Source organism: Plasmodium gonderi (genome assembly GCF_002157705.1).
Source record: "Plasmodium gonderi DNA, contig: Chr09, whole genome shotgun sequence".
Classification (NCBI taxonomy): Eukaryota; Apicomplexa; class Aconoidasida; order Haemosporida; family Plasmodiidae; genus Plasmodium; species Plasmodium gonderi.
The window spans coordinates 677,069-699,592 of record NW_021628934.1 but is presented as its reverse complement, the minus strand read 5'-3'; the positions used below and the strand labels follow the sequence as shown (position 1 = coordinate 699,592).

Below are 22,524 nucleotides of genomic sequence, written 5' to 3'. Positions count from 1 at the left end.
TACTTCTTGTTCTTCCATCCATGAAGAGAAAGTCCAACAGGTAATAGATGTCCAACCACAAATATGATTGTATTGAACAGTAAGCAAAACATTTTTAACAAGGATTCAAAAAAGAGGGGAAAATAGGAGGAAAAAATAGGAGGGAATATGGGGATAGAAAAAAAATAAAATAAGATAAGGAGCGGATGGGCAGGTTGGATCGAGGTTGGATCGAGGTTGGATCAAGATTGGATCTACGCTAGATCAGGGTTCGAGAGACTTGGTAAAATTTATAAAAAACTGCAACTATCGAATTAGTGTGCAACGAAGAAAAGGATGTTTCGTCCAATTGATAATTGGGTACAAATAATGTATGCCATATATTCTGCAAAATGTAACTAGTTAAAATGTAAACTGTTTCAAATTGATGTTAGCCTGTGAAAAAAAAAAGGAAAAAAAAAAAAAATCCATTTTTTACGCAAAAATTTTATGTTTCTTGATCAAACGGGAAATGGTTGCAACTATAATATTGTTCTCCCTTCACTTGTGTAAAAACAAATATATATATATATATCTGTTCATATACATATATGTAATATTATAAATGTACATATGCTCAATTTCTTTTTCCCTCCATTAAGATAATATAATATATTTCTCATAAACATTATGGTTAAATGAATTTTTCCTTTTCCTTTTGAAACTCTTTTTGGAAAAGTGTGATCGATCACAGGGTGGAAAAGAAGAAATATAATCCCAATTGAAAAACTGCCAAATATGCAAGATGCGTCAATTTGGGATTAGAACTTGGTCTGCTCATTTTAGCTTACTTTCTAAGGTGGGGATTTGGTTGTTATTTTATCTTAAATATCTTTACTCGAGAAAAATACAAAAAAGTAAAATAACATATAATAAAGAAATATGGAATAACGAAAAATATAATAAAATAAAAGGCAAAGTAAAACAGAGAAAAGCAAAAAGGGCGTAAACCAAATATATAATATGCGCATACCAATAAGTTTCTATCGAAGAGACTTTTGCTAAATAATATTCTGCATATGCTCGTGCGAGACCATGTATAACTCATGTGTGATATGATACATATGCATAATGTACAAGAAAAAATTAGCTGACTATGCTAGTGTGCTAGTGTACATGCAAGATAAGAAGAATAAAAAAGCCATTCATCCTTTCACTAGTTTTTACTGCTTCATTCGCGATTCATATAGGATTTATGTATCTGTTTATTTGTTTATTTGTATATTTGCATATTGATATATTTGTATATTTGTTTATTAATTTATTTGTTATTTGTTTTATTAATTTATTTATTTGCCATTCGTTTTACTTAGTTTTTTATTTTTACTACTTTATTATTTTTTATTTTTCTGCTTAAACATATTGTTTAAAAGTTCACAGTTCGATGAACGCATTGTCCGAATCGCGAAAATTTTATAAAATTAAAAAAAAAAAAAAAAAAAAATGTTCATATCCAATCGGAATTTCATTTCAGGGAATCATGGATGAAATTTTGTATACGCATAATTATGTATGTATTGCATATATACATACATATATAAATACATATATATACATATATATATGACATATAGCGTGTTTTTCAAAAAAAAAAAAAAAAAATTAAAAATGTTCTATTTTGTATTAAGAGTATGCTGAGATATATATGCAGCTTTGCCACTACTGCTGGATAGAGAATATGATTCAACCGTTTTTTGGTTTTAAGAACCGTTTCATATCCCCAGACACGAGTAGTAAATAATCCCTAATTGCAGCTATCATTTCAGCCTTAATTTTCGGTTTTCATTGTTTTTTTTTCTGTTTTTTTTTTTAAAAAACAAATTTTTGCATACTCAGGTTTATACAAATAAAACCAACTTTTATACTTCAAACAAAAAGCACTTTTTTTATTCCTTTTTTTATTCCTTTTTTTATTCCTTTTTTTTTTTTTTTTCCATTTTATTCCTTTTTTTTTTTAAATTATAGTCTTCATTAAAATTTGTGTAATGTAAGGTAAAAAATTAGTGCCAAATGGGTATATACCCAACTATGGATACAGTTATAAATATATATTTACATAAAGTTACTTTATACATATATCCGCTTGTCTTTATTGTTTTCTCCTTTATAGTCGTAAATAAATACAAATCGAATATGTTGTTGAGGTGGTGATGGGAGAGGGTAAGCACATTATATATACATATATATTTATCATCTACAGAGCATAGCGCAAATATACAATGCTTAATGCTGATTAGGAAAAGAAAAACTAAAAAGAAAAAAGTCAGCAAATATTGTAATACCTCTATTCTCTTAAGCGAAAAATCGAACACAGTAGATCTGATCGCCTGACTATGACAGACAAGTTTGCCATTTAACCTGACCGTTAATACTTTTTTTGCTATTTTTATTGCAATTTTTTTTTTTTCTAAAAAGGCTAGTTTATTAATATCTTAAGAACGTAGTTTTGTTCGTCCCCTTCTGCTGGAACGATATGGGAAACTCGCAAACATAAGTGAGATGATTAATGAGTCGTACTGTTCGAATTACATATATGTTGGCCATTTTGTTTTTCCCTCCCTTCTTGCAACGTTTTCGCAAAATTGCCATATCGTGAATAACATTAAACATCTATAACTGCATGAAATTTGGGTCAAACTTGTATGCGCATGTAGCAGTAGACAATCTGCATAATTTTTACATGCACGTCATTTATAAAAAAAGAAAAAAAAAAAAAAAAAAAATGAAACACATATAATGTGGATAAGTTTTAAAAAAAAAAAAAAAATTGAATGCACAGATTTGTTCAGGTTGTTATACTTTAAAAAAAGAAAAGAAATAGTATATCTATACTTGCATACTTGTTCCCACAGCCTTTGGTAGTGATGTCTGTGGGGTGTGTGTGTGTTTTTTTTTTTTTTTTTTTTTTTTTTTTTTTAATGCAAAAGTAGAATAATAAACATAAAAAATGATTCAAGTGCAAAAACGGTTAAACGGCCACTTTTCCCCACACGGAACATTGCGGATATCCGATCATATGGGACGAATAACTTGTTTGAATATAATTCATGACAAATGGATAAACAGAACGAACTCTTTTTAGTGCTCTGTAATATCGTTCGAGCAATCGGAGATCGCGCAACTCCGTAAGTTTGTTAAAAAGGGTCTTGCATAAATATGTCTGAGAATGAAAATCAATAATATTTTGCGAAAGTAATGCCTTTTCCAAATAGATGGAATAATCAAAAAAATGTATCCAGTTCTTATTTTTTTTTATAAACAAGATGTGTGTTAAAAGATTTAAAGACTTGATATCAAAAGGGTTATTGTATAAAATTTTAATTAAACATTTTTCTGACTTGTTCATATTTTTTTGACATAAATAATAAAAAAGACCTGAATTGTACAGGAGAATTGAGAGAGGGAAAAATATACAAGGGATTGAAAAAAAGTCATGTTTTAGAAATATTTTATTTAAGACCATTTCACACTGAATAAAATTCATTCGTAAGAAATTATAAACAAATAATTCATTGTATATAAAAATATTTTCATCATCCAAATTTGTTGCTTTTGTAAAAATATCCTTTAAAAAATTTGTTGCATGAATGATCATATTTTTTTTTTTTTGCTTTTCCTTTGTATCCTTTTTCATTCTTTCATAATTTAAGTCCTCTTGCATTCTTTTTATTACGCTAGAGCAGTATATTAGGTAGGGTAAAATGTTGAATGGTTTTAGTCGGATACATTCATGAAATATTCGTTTTTTCTCTCTTCCCCAAATGTCACACTTTGGAGAAGAGAACGACAATATGTGCAGTATGTATATATACGCAAGATAGAACTTCCCCCCCTTTATGCTTAAACATTTTTTAAAGCAATAAAATGATTTTTTGAAATCTCCTTTTAAAAAATAAATAACTCCACATATGTAATAATCAAGATGATCCTTCCTATATATATAATTTTGACTTCCCTTGGAGAAATAATGTTCTTTCTGCTGCACTGTATGATTTACCTTCTCATTGTAAAGACGTACTAGTTGCACAATTTTGTGTTTTCTACCTTTCAAAATATCATGCAAATTTGTGAGTGAAGTGACGAACAGGAGAATGGCATCTTCATCCACGTACACATTTTCTCTACCCATGGCATATTTACTTAAGCAGTAAGAATTCACAAAATCATAATTTCGATGGCAAAATGAAATGATATGCAGGACATCTATCAGGGTTATTTTTCCAATTCGGCAAGTACTGTAAATTGGGTTGCGTTTGTCAATATACATACGATATTCCCCTAAGTGTATTACTCTTTTAACACAAAGTGAAGGAAAAATTTTGCTACGGATTAGTCTTTCTCTTTTTGACCCAACCTCATCATCTATATGTCCCTCTTCAGAATAAACATCAATAAGGTTTAATCGAATTCCAAAAGTTCGTGCCGTGTTTAATATATTTTTATTCGAAAATTTATTTCTGACAAAATTCCTAACCATCCTTATTACCCACTTATAATTAGTGTGGAAGTATACACGAAATAAGTATACACACAAATCTTCGTAATGGATAAGAACCTTGTTGTCTTGTTTTATATATCCCATTTGTATGAGATTATTAAAATACATTATGAATTTTTTTTCTTCCATTTTGGAATAATCAAAGTTTTCTCTTTTATCTTGATCAATAAAGTTACACCTATCCGTTTTCCACACATCATCTTCTTCATATAATAATTCATCACTATCGCTAGTAATACACATGAGATGATTATTCATGTTTATATAAACTTTACTGTTTTTGATGCGACTCATTTGTAAGAGTCCTATATTTTTCCTTTTCTTTTCTGGAATATCACCTTCGTAAGACATTATTATTTCCCTGTTTTTATCTCCATTTTTATAGATTCTTTTTGTTTCTCCTATATGACAAGACTCGTTCATATGCATTTCCATTCGTTGTATTTTTCCATCTAGGATTTTATCGATATATCGATCTCTCCATGGATGTACCTCTTTATAGTATTCCATGTCCCCACGATTTGTCGCAACTGAATTGCTTATACATGTGTTACATTTGCTTTCCCAATAGGATTTGCTGTTCGAATTGTTGGTATAATGCACATTCGTGGGATTCGAGCAGTTTGCTAGATCTTTATTCACATTCTCCCTTCCAAAAGGCGATGAACGAATTTGCCTGACCATGTTCATAAAATTCTCATTTTTGTACCTGTGCATTGATAAGTCGAACGTTATTTCATTTTTTGTGTTCATGTAGTCCCTCGGATTGTGTAAGGAGCTGTCTTTGCAATCCACTTTGCAGAAATAAAAATTTATGACTCTCCTCCCCTGGTGGTAATTCTTCTGGACATATTTCAACATTGCTACTTCTTCAGATTTTTTCATTTGTCCTGTTCCTATTAACTTGTCCAAAGAGGAAAAAATAAATGGATGAATTTCTATCATGTTGATGTCATACTCTTTCTTCCTTTCGTGTATCGGTGCATGAGTTTCTAAATTGGATATGTGTTTCTCAACATGAGTAAAAACTACCTTAGAATATTCTGCTGCACTGAGCTTGTACATTTTTAACTTCTCATATAATTTTGCAAAAAGGAAATTCTTCATGCATTTAATATTTACATGATCGATATTCCAGATTTGGTTAATTTTTAAAAGATAATCCAAGCAGTAATCATATTTTTTTAATTTTATTAGTGCCTTTATATACACATAAGTTAAATAAAAATCTATATATATGTACTCATGTCTGTACAGATGTCCTACCATTTCATAATTTTCATTTAGATAAAGAAAACAAAAATGTACTTTCAAAATTGATGGCCATGCTTTTGCAATGTTAAATTTGGGAATTAGTTTTTTTTTGTTGTTTTGACTAAATTTTTTTTTGTCGTTTTGACTGAATTTTTTTTTGTTGTTTTGACTGAATTTTTTTTTGTTGTTTTGACTGAATTTTTTTTTGTTGTTTTGACTGAATTTTTTTTTTTTTGTTTTCATGGAATTTTTCTTTTTTTTATCTTCTTCTATTTCTACATCCATATTCAACACACTTTTCAATTCCTGATTAGTTAAAGGTGCACATTTTCTACTAACCATTCGTTCGAGATGACCTGGATCGTATTTTCTTTTGTTTAATCCTTTTAAAATTTGTATCTTCAGTAGTTTTTTCTCATCCTCCCTTTTTTCAATCATCAAGACTGGGAGTACCTTTGTCTTTTCATTCTCTCCACTTTCTACCACTTTGTTTGATATTGTAGGTGCAGCACAATTTGCTCCTTTTTTCTTGGCACCGCATAAGTGGAACGCATTTATTCTACATATTTTATTCACTCTCGTCATGGAATGGTGATCTGATTTTCTTGGTAAAATGGATGAACATTCACTAAAGCTTCTTTTCTTCTTGAGTTGCAACACATCATTTCTATTCATTCCAACTATGCATCCTGTCAACTGATTTTCCTTGGAATTTTCGCATGAGTTATTATTGAGGGAAGAAGCAGAAACATTTCTTACAGAGGATGGATTGTCAAATTTTTTTGAAAAAATCCATTGTGTCTCGTCTTTACAACCGTGGTCAGGCAAAAAATGATGAGAAGTAATTTTTTTCTCTTCCTTAAAGTGGGTGAACTTGCAATTGCTTACACTTCTTTTCCTCGTTTTTTTAAAAGTAAATATTTTGTTTTTTTTGCATAACTGTATAATATTATTAAAAATGGTGTTAGCATCGTGTTCTGATTCTTTGTTATTAGTTTTCCTTCTCTTTGAGGATGTTGATTTGCAATTTTTTTTTTTTTTTTTTTTTTTTCTTATCGAGTCAGGTAAAAATTTAGAAAAGGACATAATACTCTCCTCACTGGAGGTGTAATTGTACAGACGAAATTTTGACCTCTTGCCCAACGATTGATAATTTCCTTTTTTTTTTTCCTCTACGTTTTGGAACATGGCTCTGATTTCAGATGTTTTTTCATCTGCGCTTAGAATATTCCCCTTATTTCCACTTGATTTTCTGTTCATTCCAGTTGTATGTTTACTCTCTTGCCACTTTTTATTCTTAGATGTGTATATATATTTTTTTATTTTTCCTAGGTCGTGGGAACGCATATTTTCCTTCTCACTGGAAGTTACACTTGGTTCTGTGCATTCTGTATGCGGGGTGCAGGGATGCATGTGATTCACATTTATGACATTACTCACGTTATCCATTTTGCTTTTATTTAGAATAAACTGATTAGAATATCCAACTGGAGGAATGTAATACTGCAGAATGCTACTTTTCAAGTTGCTGTAAGCCAAGTTATGGAATATTACATCTTGTTCATTTTGATATTCAATTTTTTTTGTCCTTGAAGGTTCATTAGTAAGAAACACATTTCGTCTATTTGGAAGGGTGCTATTTGTGTTTACACTTGCTGTGGAGGCACATATGTATGTTAATTTTTTTTTTTCATTTTTCACATTTATATTTTTTTGTTTCTCCTTTTTGTTTTTACTCTTGTTACTTGTGGAGTGACATAAATTTATGTCCATTTTCAACTGCTTTTCAAAATCACAGAAATGTAAAAATAATTTATCATATATATATTTCATAGATAAGCATGATCTTTTGTCATATGTGAAATTTTCATTATTAACAAGAATTTGTAAATAGGACTCTTCCATAACATCGTAATTGAATGTTGGAACCTTCGAGTTTTCATAATAAGTAGAATAACATTTAGTTGAATTTTTCCTTAACTTATCATTATATTCCCATTCTTCTTCAAATTTACAAAAGAAATTTATGTCATCTTCTTCGCACAGGAAACTTAAATATGGCAGTGTAGCTTCATCATCTACACCATTTTTCCAACTTTTTATATTTTTTTTTTTCTTTCTTTTCCTTTTTTTTTTTAATTTTGTTTCTATCCCTTGTTCTCTCATTTTTTTTTTTTTATTTACATCTTATACGGAGGATTGGGAAAGTAAAATTTTTTCTTTTTTTTTTTTTTTTTCACGCTGATTCTAAAATGAGTTTCAATGTTTATTTAAATATGTCTTTGTCAGCAGGCAGGTGTTGAGTTTGTGTTTTGCATACTTTTTTTTTTCTGTGTAGTATATTATTTTTGTGGTATGTCAATTTATATCATTTTATTTTCCGTATTTTTCCATATTTTTCCATATTTTGTCATATATTTATCTTACTTTGTGCTATATTGTCTTATTTTTTCCTATATTGTCTTATTTATTTGTTCCTATTTACTAATATATATACATACGATTCGCACATGAATCAGGGAGGAAGGATTCATCCAAGTCCCCCACTACAGAAACAGATATGCACTAATATACATAGGATAGACCTTGAAATAGATTTGTACGTCCAGGTGTGCAGACGTGGAAGAAGAAACATACCAGTACAAAATACAAGTGTGCGTTGAGTTATGTGATAAAAGGAGAATTACAAACTCAGCTATAAATCAAGTAGCAGTTTTTTTTTTTTTTCTTATTTTTCGAAACCTTTGCAATACTGCCAAAAGTACAATTCCCCAGATGTCCCAGATGTCTCAGCTCCTCCAAATTATGATCTTCACACAAAATAGGAATATCCTTTACGTGTTATTTCTTCACCAGTGAATTTTATTAAAAAGGGTCAATACATATGTGTATACATATATGTGCATATCCTTGTAACTACTTTGTGTATAGATACATATTTACATATGTGCTGCGAGGATCAGTAAAGGTTGCATCACAGGGACGTGAGCATTATTCGTCCAGTAAGTTGTAAGACACACATTCTCATTTTCTCCTGTGCAGAGGTACATATAACTTGAGGAAAAAAAAAATAGGAAGTAAATAATAAAAGAAAAAAAAAAAAAAAAAAAACATGGAATTCTTCTCACGCGTATAACGATTTAATACATGTATCACATATACACATATATAGAACATCTTGAAAAAAAAAAAAAAAAAATTTAAAAGAAGAAACGGGAGGGGAAATTTTTTTTTTTTGTTTTTAAGGGGAAAAAGTATATTTCTTGCAAGTAGGAAGAAAAAAAAAAAAAAAAAAAGAGTTCAAGTGCACACAAACATGTCTGAGCTAGCAATAGATGAGCCATTTTTTTTTTTTTTTTTTTTTTCTCCCTCCTACCATGTAAGCAAGTCAGACAGATTTAGATAAATATAGGTGCCAATCATAATTACATATATGTGTATATGCATACATACATACAAACATTTGTGCTTGTGCTTGTGCGTGTATGCTGGTCATGCTGAAGAATGCATACACCTGGGAGAAAGGAGAAAATGAAAAGAGGTTGAAAGAGGGTGAGGTGATTCCATGGTGTGACATGTCAGAGGGTGATCTTCTTCTGCTTTTCCTTTTGGTAGACCTCTTTCAAAAGCTTATGCTTGGCCATAAGTTTCAGAGAAGACATAATAAATGGATAAAAATTAAAAAATTTAAAGGTGAGTTCCTTATTCCATGCATTTTTAATCTCTATTTGATCGTTTAAAAGTCTCTCTAAATAAGTAATTTCTAATGATGCTTTTTTCTCTATATCATCAAGTTCAGGTATACTATCAGGAAGCTGTTCTATAGTTGGAATATTTAGAGAGTTATAATAATCTTCATTAATTTCATCGGTTAATGTAATGTTTTTTCCTAGACTAATTAATTTAATATTCACTCTTTGTCTTAGAACTCTATGTATGTTAATAAATTCTTGAATAATAAATTCTTTATCTTTTGTTACAGCTAAGATATTGAATCGATTGTCTGATTCCCTTTCTCCTTTCCCATTATTATTATTATTACTGTTGCAAATATCGTTAATTTCTTTTTTTATATGTTCTCTAGCGATGTATATCCAGCTAGCTTTTTCATTAGTTCCATTTTGGAATCCTGTTGTTGTATCACCTATCAAAACTGGACCCTCCTGTAGTCCATCCAACATGTATACATTGTTATCATATTGTATATATGAAACAAAGTGAAAAGAATCATTAGATTTTCCTTTTTCTTCATTTAAATTTTCTCTTTCAACATATACTGGAGCTTTGTAGGAATTGTGTATATTACGGAGGAAATTACAATTGGATAGAGTAAACCCTTTCATGGAACTGTCAAAATTAGCGCTAAATGATTTTATATTTTTTATTTCTTCATTTAATTCTATATTTTTATTTAAAACAATAGATAAAATTGCCTGCGTTGCACATGCATTGGGAATAACTTGTTTTGCAAAAAAAAGATTTTCAGGAACAACATGTTCTATAAATTTATTTTTATTATAATTGTTTCCAATATTGAATAAGAAAATAATTCCATAAAGATAACTGTTATTTTTTAACAATTTATTATATTTCGTTTCTCTGCATATATTATTGTTATATAACACTTTTTCACCTGAACTGTTCAGAACATTTTCGTCTACATTATTTTTTTTTTCTTTCTCACTTTTATATTCCTGAATACTTAAAATATTTTCTATATTTACAACGTCTTTGTTATTTATATAATCATCAAAAAATTCTAAATCGTACACATCTTCCACTGAAAGCTCTTTTGCACCCATTCGATTAAGCATGTCATTAAAAATGCACGGGTTGCTTTCAATTAGGCACCATTCACTCATGTTCTCGCTCCTTTCTCTTTGCATCTTCTCCTGCACGATGTCTGCTCGTTCGGTCCCTTCACGGGTAGGAAAATAAAAATTTGCAGAAAAAAATTGCAGAAGAATGTTGCAGAAGAATGTTGCAGAAAAATGTTGATGAAAAAAATTGCAGAAGAATGTTGCAGAAAAATGTTGATGAAAAAAATTTACGCAAAAAAGTTTGCACAAAAAAATGCAAAATAATTAAAGGCAGTTGCATCAAGCGTGTCTTAGAAAACAGAGCAGCCTGCGTGAACATATATACATGTATAAACACGTGTATATATTTATTTGGGCATATTTTACACATGATTATACATTCTTGTAACTGCACATGTATATTTTCGTGTGCATATATGCTTGCCACAACCAAGTGTGAGAAAGGGAATGTTGTTACACATACATAATGCCCAAGTTGTCGTGGTGGTAAAAAGGAGCTCTCGTTCAAGAGGAGATATTCATGTATTAACACTTCACGGGTTCGAAGAGCTCATAGGGTAAGAGACAAGTAAGAAGAGTGCAATGAATGCAAAAAGCATGAAACGTGAAAAAAATGCTCCTCAGGAGGTATGGGACAATACGTGGGTGAAGTGATATAGTGTCTATTCAAGTGCAGGCTTTTTCTATAAGATACTCCTTGAGTCTCTTCTAAAAATTATTGACAAGGGATCAAGTGACATACTTGGAAACACCATCAGAATTTATTTTAAAAACGAAGTATGTTTCTTGATACCAGGTGATACAATTTAAAAAATATTAAAAAAAAATAAATAAATAGAGCCGATAAGCAGACGCACTAAGCAGAAATAGAAATGATAAATAATTTGTGCTTGCATTTATTTAGCTTATAGGGGCAAAGGAAAAGTTACAATAAAAAAAGAATTCTTTTTTTTTTTTTTTTTTTTTTTTTTTTTTATTATTATTATTAAGGAAGTTTATCCAAAATGTATATATAAATACATTTTGTTTCGAATAAGAACAAAAATAAAAAAAAAATTTAAAGAAAGCGAGGGGTAACAGAGAAATGCTTGTTTTCATACCTTTAAATGAAGTAAAAAAAAAAAAAAAAAAAATAATGAAAAATGAAAAAAGTATTCTTCTCTTGTGGAGGGTTGCTTAAGGGCATGTGTGTTTCTGCTCCCTTCTGCTTGTGGTTGATCTTTGTGATGACTTCCGTTCCTTGATCCAATTCTCTTGTTATGAAATTAGAGAGGCACGAAAAAAATGGAGTAAAATAATACAATAAAATGATACCTTAAAATGAAACAATAAAATCGAACAAGAAAATCGAACAAGAAAATCGAACAAGAAAATCGAACAAGAAAATGAAAAAATAAAATACAATAAAAAATAAAAAAAAAAAAAATGAAAAAAAAAAGCTAAAGTAACAGGGTTGGAGTATATGTATATGTGTACAAAATGTATGGTGCTGAAAAAAAAAAAAAAAAAAAAAAAAAATCACATCACATTAAATCACATCACATTAAATCACATCACATTAAATCACATCACATTAAATCACATCACATTAAATCACATCACATTAAATCATATCACATTAAATCACATCACATTAAATCATATCACATTAAATCATATCACATTAAATCACATCACATTACATCACATCACATCACAGGGAAATGCGCTTGTCAAAGGATGGGACATAAATAAAAATCATGAATGTTTCTGGTGTAGGTATGTGGTTTATGTATGCTTGGGCAAGTACGAAAGATGATATAGGTAATTTCTTTCCTTCTGTTGAATTGACTCACACACACCGCTGCCAAAAAAAAATTACTCCACTCACCTACATAGTCATGTGCGCAGGATCATAGGGTTATTCATAGGGGATGTTCATAAGAATGGTCATAAGAAAAAAATCATAGGGGTGTTCATAAACATGGTCATATGTGTGTTGATCAGCGTGATCATATTCATGTATGTATATGCTTTACTGTGTCTATGTTTTACTAGTACACACACATACAGGCATGATAACCTTTTCTTTTTTTTTTTTTTTTTTTTTTTTTTCTTTGGCTTTTTCTCTCTTCATCTACTACCCCATCAAGTAAACTGAACGACAAGTCCACTCAATAGATTAGGTCCTTTTCTACATAAAGCACGTCAGTGTTGTATTTAAATGGATGCGTAAAGCAAAAAAAAAGGAAAAAAATGGAAAAAATAAAAAAAATAGAAATAAAGAAAAATGTGGAAAAAAATGGGAGAATTTTTTTATTCTTATATATATATATATATATATATATATATAACAAGGTACAATAGGGAAGAAAAAAAAAAAAAAAAAAAAGAGTAAACAAGAGGAAGCAGGAAAAAAAGAGAAAGGACAAAAGGAAATGAACAAAAACTCCAAAGGCAAGTTGTACAAGCATATTTGTAGGGGTTAATACATGCACCACAGTCCCGTTAATTGATTGAAGAAATAGGAGATTTTTACACTTTCATATATTTCTTACAAAAATAATAGTTGACCCCCACGCACTTTTTCTTTTTTTTTTTTTTTTTTTTTTTTTTTTAATATCAACCATTAGTACTACATAGTTGGGTAAAAATACAAACATACGGGTGATCTGATAAACCCAAAAAAAAAAAAAAAGAAAGAAAGAAAGAAAAGAAGAAAATCCAAAAAGAAGGAAAGCCAAAAAGAAGGAAAACCAAAAAGAAGGAAAGCCAAAAAGAAGGAAAACCAAAAAGAAGGAAAACCCAAAAGAAGGAAAGCCAAAAAGAAGGAAAACCAAAAAGAAGGAAAACCAAAAAGAAGGAAAACCAAAAAGAAGAAAAACCAAAAAAGCAAATAAAATAAAGGCAACATTTTAAGAAAAAATAAAAACACAAGCGTACCCAACCGCACAACATAAGCACTTAATATGCTGCATGATGAATTCAGAGAACATGCACAGGAGGTAGAAGCCTGACAGAAACGAATCCCAGAGGATTGGAACCATTCCACATATCGCACCTCACTCCAAATATAATCCATAAAAATTATAGCAGCATGTGGCACCTCCTAGATAGACGCACAGGTATATCCGTTTACACATGTAAACATATGCATTCTGCATGTACAGCTGTTCCTATTCTCAGCAGAAAGACCAGCGTTTAAAGATTTTTTCTTTTATGGAATTCCCATACCTCGTTCTCGCAACATACTACTCAAGAACACAGACACGTGCGAACTTACGTGTAAAAGAGAGTATTCCAAAACTTCTCCCTTTGCATATCTGTCTTTGCACCACCCCCAAATCACCATGTCTGAGTACAAAATCAGCAGCGCCTACTTTTCCAGAAAAAATAAAATACTGCTCCTAATATGTGTATTTTTTTTCTCGTGCTCGACACACATATTCAAAAATGCCTTCCCCTTTTTGTTCATGTTAACTGGGGTTCGTAACGAAATAAACACTAATAAGAAAACAGCGTGTCAAATAAGCAAATTGTTGTACTCGAAGAAAGGTTCAGATGTAGAATCAATAATTGAAGATAACGTGGGTATAAGCGCGAAGAAAGACAGAAATGGAAGCCCATGGAAAGAGCACCATGTACCTACTATTGGTAATACCTACCTGAGGGAAAGAATTTTCCTCCTGAACAAGGTCAGACAAAATATCACAAACAATGGTCCATACTCATGTAATGAAAATGACGGCAAAAATAGCAAATCGATATATCTATATAGTAATATTTTATCTCTAATTTATTGTAGCTCCCTATTGACATATATTTTTATACTTATATTCGATTTGGGAAAAAATAATTATTTTATAAACAGCATTTATATTGTCAATTTGATTTCTCATTTTATTATTTTCTTAATCTTGAGTGATATTCAAAGTAACAATACCAATTTGAATCATGACTTGGACATGTTAAAAACTGTGCAAAATAAAAAAATGATTCATGTTGTTGTGAAACCTTGGGACATAGTTATCAACCAGTTCGAGAACTACAATGATGAAATTGAAACAAATCAGTATAATAACATATTCCAAAACAGGAAGAAAATAAATTTACTTTTTCGAAAAAATCTTCAAGACAGATTAGATTCGAAGAAATACTTAGCTGTAGGACCATTAGAAATGGGTGCAATGAAAATTATTCAGAATTTTCACTTAATTAAGAAACTGTGGATGGTTGAAAAAACGGGGACCTATTCTCGTGATAAAAAAATCGGATCCATTCCTACCATATGGAGAAAAAAGCGTTTAGAAAAAAATTGGAAAGATGAAATGGAAGTAACTAATTCAAAAGGAGGGAAAAAAAACAGCCAAGGAGACAAAAGATATGAAATAGAGGCAGAGGAGGGAGAAGACGAAGTTGTGTACACATACGAACGGAATTACTTGAATTATTTGTACCTATTCATCATTATCAGTTCTATATGCAGCGGGTATATAAAGATATACCAGAAGAAAATAATGTATTGTATATTTTATGTAAACATAGGTGTGATAACATCATTACTCATATTGATGAACAATTTATTTAAATTATTAGCACACTCTTTGAATTATGTTGTAACAAATAATAATTCCAATACAGACATTAGTGATTATATAATATTATTTTTATTTATAGATATGTTTGGACTATTAATGATTTTAATTTTTACATATAATTGGTTTTATCAAAAAACATTGTGGATAAATATGCACACTATATTTTACAATTACAAATATATTTGCTTCTACCACAGTGAAACGTATTACATATATTCGGTTGATAAAAATATTGACAACATCCTAGTTCATATTGATTTATGTCAAGATAAAAATATTCAAATAAGTTTCTGTGCATACATGAATTTACAAAAGTCCATTTTTTATGACTATTTCCGCCTGAACACGTTCAGAAAAAATAAACTCAGAATTATTCAAATTGACGACCCAAAATTTGAGGTCAAAAGTACTTACAAAGGAATGGACTCACCGAATGACCTAACTTCTACACAGAATGGACTAACTTCTTCACAAAATGGACTAACTTCTGCACAGAAGGGACTAACTTCTGCACAGAATGGACTAACTTCTACACAGAATGGTCTAAGTTTCACACCGAACGGAAAATGTAGTACCAGAAACCATGAACATGTCACACCCAAGTTCACCAGAAAACAGAATCATAGCTATACCATGAAACCATACAAAATTTGCATAGAATCTTTCAACATGTTAAATCCAAATAGTGTGGAAACTACTGATAAGGAGAGCTTAGAGATCAATGCTTCGCAGGTCCCATTAACAGCAGGCCATTTAAACACAGAAGTAGTGCTTACCAATGCAGTACCTTCACATTGCAATCGTCCCTTTGAGGATAGCGCTTACAACTCAAATGATGACGTAAATGAGGAAGTACAAGTTGGGCTAGAAAAAAATACATCTAGTTTTAATAGGGGCGATGTAAGAATAAAAAATTCTAGCAATGAGAATAATCAAAGCTGTATAAGGAAACAAGGGAAAAAAATATCAAAAGGTGATTCAGTGCATTTTTTGGATCAACACAAGGAGGGAGAAGTAGAATCACAAGGAGAAGCAGAGATGAGTGCTGTAGAATTGTCTAGCCTTATTTACCATGATAGATGTACACAAGGAAATGCTGGTGACAAGGGTGATTTTGAAAATTGCTTAAAAAAAAAGAATCATGATAGTGATTGCTTTTTGGAAAACTCGGGAAATTTTGAAAAGGAAGAGAAAAAGAATGTTTTATTAATTCCAAATTATGAAGAAGAGGGAGATATAGATTTACACCACTGTGACGAAGAGGGAGATATAGATTTACACTACTGTGACGAAGAGGGAGATATAGATTTACACTATTGTGATAAAAAGGGTGATATAAATTTACACTATAGTGACGAAGAGGGAGATATAGATTTACACAATTCTAACGACTTTGAATTATCTCATAATAAGGATGAATCAAAAGTTTTGTTTATGAAAAAAAGAAATGAAACATTTTACAAAATTAAACATAAAATTTTGAAAATGTATGAAAATATAAAAATATTCCTCTCCTCTTTTACCTTTTATTTCTTTTTTTTTATATTCATATATGCATTTCTTTTATCCGTTATGCACATATTTATTAATTACTTTTTTTATATTTACCTGTTTGTGTTTAATATAAATATTTATGTCTCAAATGTGTATACAATTATTATGACATTCGTTTCATTGATAGCTATTCCTTTTTCTGGATATATCATTGATAACATAGGATCTTTCTTGTCTCTTCTCCTGTGTTCATCATCTTTTATTTTAATTGCAATATCTGGGTCTATATATTGCTACAAGTTTAACATGAGTAAGTACAATATTTAGTGTGGCAAGCCACACGTCCAATTAGATACCCTTCTTTCCTCCTTCCCTCTCACATCTTTTCTTATGAAATGTGGAGAAGCACATATATGTATATATTTATTTTCCCTTTTTAGATTCAGAAGCCCTAGCGTTCCTCTTTTTCAACCTCATAGGTAGGGGGAAAAAAAAAAAAAAAAAAAAAAAAAGTCCAAATATTTGGAACATATAGAAATGTTGAAATGATGAAACATTGTTGCATATAGAATAATGCACTTTTCCCAGTTACATGCACAGAGAACCCTAATACTATGTCAAAATTTTTTTTATTTTCCATCCTCATTTAGAAAAGAAACATTTTGAAATACACATTTTTTTTTTTTTTTTTTTTTTTTTTCCTTCCCTTCCCTTACGTAACAGGAATAAGCGAATCCATCATCCCCACAGTTATTATTTCTCAAATTCCCACCCACCTATGGTATGTTGCAGCGAGTGGTTTGTTACAAAAAATTTGTTCATATGTACATGTGCATGTATATAATGGTTACCTACAGCATGCATGTTTTATACGATACATCTGATATTAATCCTCCTATGTGTGTTTTTTCGTTTCGTTTTTTTTTTTTTTTTTTATTTTTCATAAATCTCTCTCCCTATCCTCCTCGCCTTTTTTTTTTTTTGGACCCCTTTATATAGTGTAAAAAATAATGAGAACATCACATCAGCCTTTGCAATATTCGAATTGGTAACAATGATAATTATAAGCATAAATAATTACGTTTTTGGTTGTTTTCTGATAAAAGAAGGTAATATCAAAATTTAGTTCAAGGAGCAACATTATGGACTGGAACCTTTGCGCTCAATGGATATGCATTGCAGCATGACAAAATGTGCATATGTACAAGTATATATATATACATATACATAAGCATATATATATATATATATATATATATATATACATATAAATACATGTACTCTTTTTCTTCTCCCCCCCCTCCTATGCGGCAGAATATTTAAAGGGACTGTACATTCTCCTTTTTTTCGTCATTCTGGTAATCATCCTTATCTTCTTTTTAATAATCACCATTTACCTTAAGAAGAAGCAGAAAGCACATGTGTACATGAGTCCAAGGAACTCTGAGCTAGCGCAACCACTCCTTTGAGGCTGACCAGACCTTTAACACCTGTGTCAGCAGAATTGCAATACGCTTGCACATTGCCTTTTACGTGAACTTAACGTTCACCTTCATTTTGCTGCACGTTATTTTGCCACACGCTGTTTTGTTTCACTTCATATCACGTCACTTTATTACTTTAATATAACCCAATTTAACCACTTTAAATTTTAAACTCTTTTGATTTTTTATTTTTGATTTTTTATTTTTATTTATTTATTTTTATTTATTTATTTTTTTTTTTTTTTTAAATCAAATTATAAGACCAGTCTTTTTCACTTTTGTAGTTTTCTGCATAAAACATTTAAACAAATTAACTTCCTCATCATGAACAGTAAAAATATGCTATTTATCATTCTCGTATTTTATTGTATTTTTACCTCCCTTATGTGAGCCTAGCGGAAATGTAAGCAACGGGAAAAAAACAAACTGAAGTGGTTAACCACTATATATGGAAAAATTTTGTATGCAATGCACGGTCCCTTCTGTCTTAACATAGACCTCCACCTGAATCATATACATTTGAACCTTCATTCACATATCCTTGGACATGCATTTCATAATCTTCGTTTCGGGACTCAAGATATAGTTTCTAATTGGAAATTTTCAAGGTTGTCATTTTTACATTTTCAGATTTAAGGTTTCACATATGCATCGATATATATATATATATGCATGCATTCGTATCAGCATATATGTACATAACTAAAATGCTGAGATGTGACAATTTTTGGAACGTCTTTGGTGGTATAATCAATTAAGTGATCCAAGAACGGGAAGACAACTAGAAGGATTGTGGAGGAGACAGAATTGAGCCCAAATCACAAATTCACTAAAACCGAACATATAAAAGAATAGCACTTTAAAAAAAAATTAAAAAAGGAAGAATTTACATGCCTCTTCCCAGCCTTATCAGCTTTTTTTTTTTTTTTTTTTTGCAAATTTTTAAAATTTTCGCATTTTCGCATTTCCGCCTTTGTAACTTTTTAGACAAAATTTTATGCTTAACAATGAGTTCCATGGGGGAAGCACACCCAAAAGGTGAGCATGTGACCTTCATGAGTGAAAGGGAAATGGTGAGAAAAAAAAGTATGAACAAAAGTCAGGCGGAAATTCTTCAAATGGGCATGCCAAAAAAAAAAAAAAAAAAAAAAAAAAAAAAAAAAAAAAAAAAAAAAAAAAAAAAAAAAAAAAAAAAAAAAAAAAAAAAAAAAAAAAAAAAAAAAAAAAAAAAAAAAAAAAAAAAAAAAAAAAAAAAAAAAAAAAAAAAAAAAAAAAAAAAAAAAAAAAAAAAAAAAAAATTCATACGAAAAAATGCAACAGCATTATACTAATATACAAAATAGTGTAAACATATTTGTGTATAAAAAAAAAAAAAAAGAAAAAAAAAAAAAAATTATTAACAGTCAAGTAGGACAAAACGCGCAAATTGACTACACAAAAAAATTAAATAAAATAAATGAGTAAATAAATATATAAATAAATGTAAGCAGATATAAAGCTAACAAAAGCTGATATAAACAAATTTGAATATATTTTTAAATCTCATCTTTTTAAAAGTAAAAGATTTTACACTTGTGATATTGTAAAAAAAAGTCCACAAATGTGTACATATATGTACATGTGTACACACACGTACGTGTCGCTTTTTTTCCTTTTTTTTTTTTTTTTTTTTTGTAATACATATATATATGTATATATACATGTATATACTTCTTATAAACGATCGCGTACCATTTTTCGAATTTTAACGAGCACCAACCAACTCTGGTTGTTATCCTCAACTTTCCTACAACATTTTCTAAAATTTGTTTACGCACATTTATTCCCTATTTCTGTGGAATCATTAAAAAAAAAAAAAAAAAAAAGAACAACGCAGTTTAACGTGTTTTTCCAAAATGTCTTATAACAAGAATTATGGAGGACAATTCATGGGACTTCGTCCAAAAGAAGGTAAGAATAGAATCGCACAGTCGTCCCTATTGCGTCTGCTCCCACGCATATGTAAATACATATATATATATATATATATATATATATATATATATACTTATTTATTTATTTCCTTACTTGTTTATTTCCTTACTTGTTTATTTCCCTACGTGTTTGTTTCCCTACTTCTTTACGTCCATGTGCGAGGGTTTGGATTCCCTCTGAGAGGGGAGAGTGGGCAAAACAAAATAAAAATGATAGAGATAAAATTACACTACATAGTTGGGGGGGGATGAAAAAATATGTAGAAGATATTTGCTCGAGACTACGATGGAAAAAATGATATGCATTGACAATAACATTGCTGCTAAGTATGACATTATAGGTTCACTATTCCATCACTCTCTACAACAAGAATGTAAATCCCGTAGTGTTTTATGAAGTTCCCTCGATTTGTGCATAAGCAAATGTATAAGTATTCGGATCGTATACCTAGATCCTTAATTTGATAGAATCTTCCCAATAAACTCAGAGACACGTCTCCTCTCCCTGAATAGAGAAATATTCCATTTTGCTTGACATTAAAGGGAGTAGTAATTCGTTTTTCAACCTCGCACAATTTTCCAGAAATTTTCACTAATTTTGGAGATTCTCACTAATTTTTGTGACCCTGACCAATTTTTATGACCCCCACTAATTCTCATGTATTACTGCGCCTTTTTATTTGCCTATTTAGGAAAAGACAATCCGAACAGAATATCAGATGATAAGCTAAAAGAAATGTTTCAAAAAAAGGAAACAAAGGAAGCACATAAAGTTGTTTTTATCTTATCAGAATTGAGGTATTTTTTTTAAATGTTAAAAAGTATTTCAGAGATAGAAAAAAAAAAAAAAAATTGTCCCATTTTTTTTTTTTTTTTTATGTTTTCTTGTAAATATTCATTTATATTTACCATCCTTCGTCTGTTCAATCTACACCATCGACATTTCTAGCTGTTTTTTTTTTTTTTTTTTCTAAGAGGAATAAATATACCCGAAGTGGAAGATGGGCAAATTTTCTTCTTCTGTACGGTAATATTTGACAATGACGATGTGAAAATGGTAAGATCAAGGAATATGCAACCATATTTATTCACATCATAAGTGTGTGCAAAGAAGACAATTTTTTTTTTTTTTTGGGGGTGGGGGGCATCCTAATAGAATTCTTTTCTCGATTTTGTTCATATCATATGCATTTTTATTGCATGCCTGCATATCAAATGTATTTCTTATTACATACCTCGTTGTTGTGTTCCTTCCTCCCCATTTACAGTCTATGTCGAAATCTAATTACAACTCTTCTTTTGTCCGAGGGAAATACATCCTTGAGGCTTACTCACTTGAGTTTAAAGAGGAGGTAATATATACTTTTCAACCTAAATGACTAATCATTTATGTTTCCACAGAAAATAAATATAACGGGGGCGCGCAACCCCTTTCACATCACCACCATTACAATGTACTGCATATACATATACCTGTACACACATATACCTGTATATACATATATATATATATATTTAATTTTTCATTTTTATTTCTCCCGTTTCTAATTTCATCAGCTTACACTATATATCCCAGAAGGGGCCAATTTCGCACGAGTATACGTATCATATTTAACCGTTCTAGATGAAGATGGAAAGAGAAATATAAAACTTGAAGGGATAGGATACACAGATCCATTTAAATTAAAAGAATGTCATGTAAGAAAAAGATACAACAAGTTGTAGCACTTTGCTTTGTTATAACAATTTTTTTTTTTTTTTTTGATTTTTTTTCCTTTATAACGTATGAAATATGATAATGAAAAAAAGAGTGTCTACGGAATGGGACTCTATTATGTGTTCATTTTTTTTTTTTTATATTTTATTTTGATGTAGCGAATGTAGTTGATTTAGATCGCTTTCTCCTGATATAGATCGTTTGCTATGTTTGGCCAATTGAGTGTGCTTTAATCCACTTTGCTTTTCCTATTTTCATTTTTCGACTCAGGTTTATCCGTATGCAAGGTTCAAGCTAAATACGGCAGTTGGGGCTGACGAAACAAAAGGTACGTGGATGAAACACAATCAACCATGAGTGGTGTGTGAGCGTTTAGATATATGCATACTGTAGTAAAAAATAATTACACAATAAGGAGGCATGAGTTTATATCCTAAGATGTGTGATGATTATGCAAATTGAACAAAATGAGGAATCATATAGATATGATTTTATTTGTTTAATTCTGGTTAACATACACATGCACAAACACACGCACACCACTTTCCTTCCCCATGCTTTCTGTACACACATATATAGCAACGCTCAAAATGTGTGTCAAATGTGTAGAAAAGTGTCATCCTTCCGTGGTCAAGGAAACAGAAGAATTTAATGTCATAGATAAATTTAGAGATATGTGTGAAAATTAG

The 22,524-nt window shown here is 30.2% G+C and overlaps 5 protein-coding genes across 5 annotated transcripts in view; 2 read left to right on the top strand and 3 right to left on the bottom strand.

The window, feature by feature from the left end:
* Positions 1 to 92, bottom strand: part of PGO_091410 (hypothetical protein, conserved) — a gene marked incomplete at both ends in the record, with an annotated part of 387 nt that extends 295 nt beyond the window's left edge. The window contains one exon of the mRNA XM_028687729.1: positions 1 to 92. This exon is cut by the window's left edge and continues 295 nt beyond it. Within this exon, the coding sequence (XP_028543530.1) occupies positions 1 to 92 (92 nt within the window).
* A 2,894-nt stretch (positions 93 to 2,986) lies between these two features.
* PGO_091400 (hypothetical protein, conserved) lies at positions 2,987 to 7,675 on the bottom strand (the record flags this gene model as incomplete). The annotated part of the gene is made up of 1 exon (XM_028687728.1): positions 2,987 to 7,675. One exon carries the CDS (start codon positions 7,673 to 7,675, stop codon positions 2,987 to 2,989), a length of 4,689 nt encoding a protein of 1,562 aa, XP_028543529.1.
* Positions 7,676 to 9,348: 1,673 nt separating this feature from the next.
* Positions 9,349 to 10,656, bottom strand: PGO_091390 (ubiquitin C-terminal hydrolase, family 1; the record flags this gene model as incomplete). Its single annotated transcript, XM_028687727.1, has 1 exon — positions 9,349 to 10,656. One exon carries the CDS (start codon positions 10,654 to 10,656, stop codon positions 9,349 to 9,351), a length of 1,308 nt encoding a protein of 435 aa, XP_028543528.1.
* Positions 10,657 to 13,919: 3,263 nt separating this feature from the next.
* PGO_091380 (hypothetical protein, conserved) lies at positions 13,920 to 18,130 on the top strand (the record flags this gene model as incomplete). Its single annotated transcript, XM_028687726.1, has 5 exons — positions 13,920 to 16,971; positions 17,102 to 17,140; positions 17,385 to 17,442; positions 17,661 to 17,770; positions 17,976 to 18,130. The coding sequence occupies 5 exons, from the start codon at positions 13,920 to 13,922 to the stop codon at positions 18,128 to 18,130; spliced, it is 3,414 nt and encodes a 1,137-aa protein (XP_028543527.1).
* Positions 18,131 to 20,040: 1,910 nt separating this feature from the next.
* Positions 20,041 to 22,524, top strand: PGO_091370 (hypothetical protein; the record flags this gene model as incomplete). Its single annotated transcript, XM_028687725.1, has 7 exons — positions 20,041 to 20,095; positions 20,811 to 20,916; positions 21,094 to 21,175; positions 21,387 to 21,470; positions 21,676 to 21,816; positions 22,106 to 22,163; positions 22,415 to 22,524. 7 exons carry the CDS (start codon positions 20,041 to 20,043, stop codon positions 22,522 to 22,524), a joined length of 636 nt encoding a protein of 211 aa, XP_028543526.1.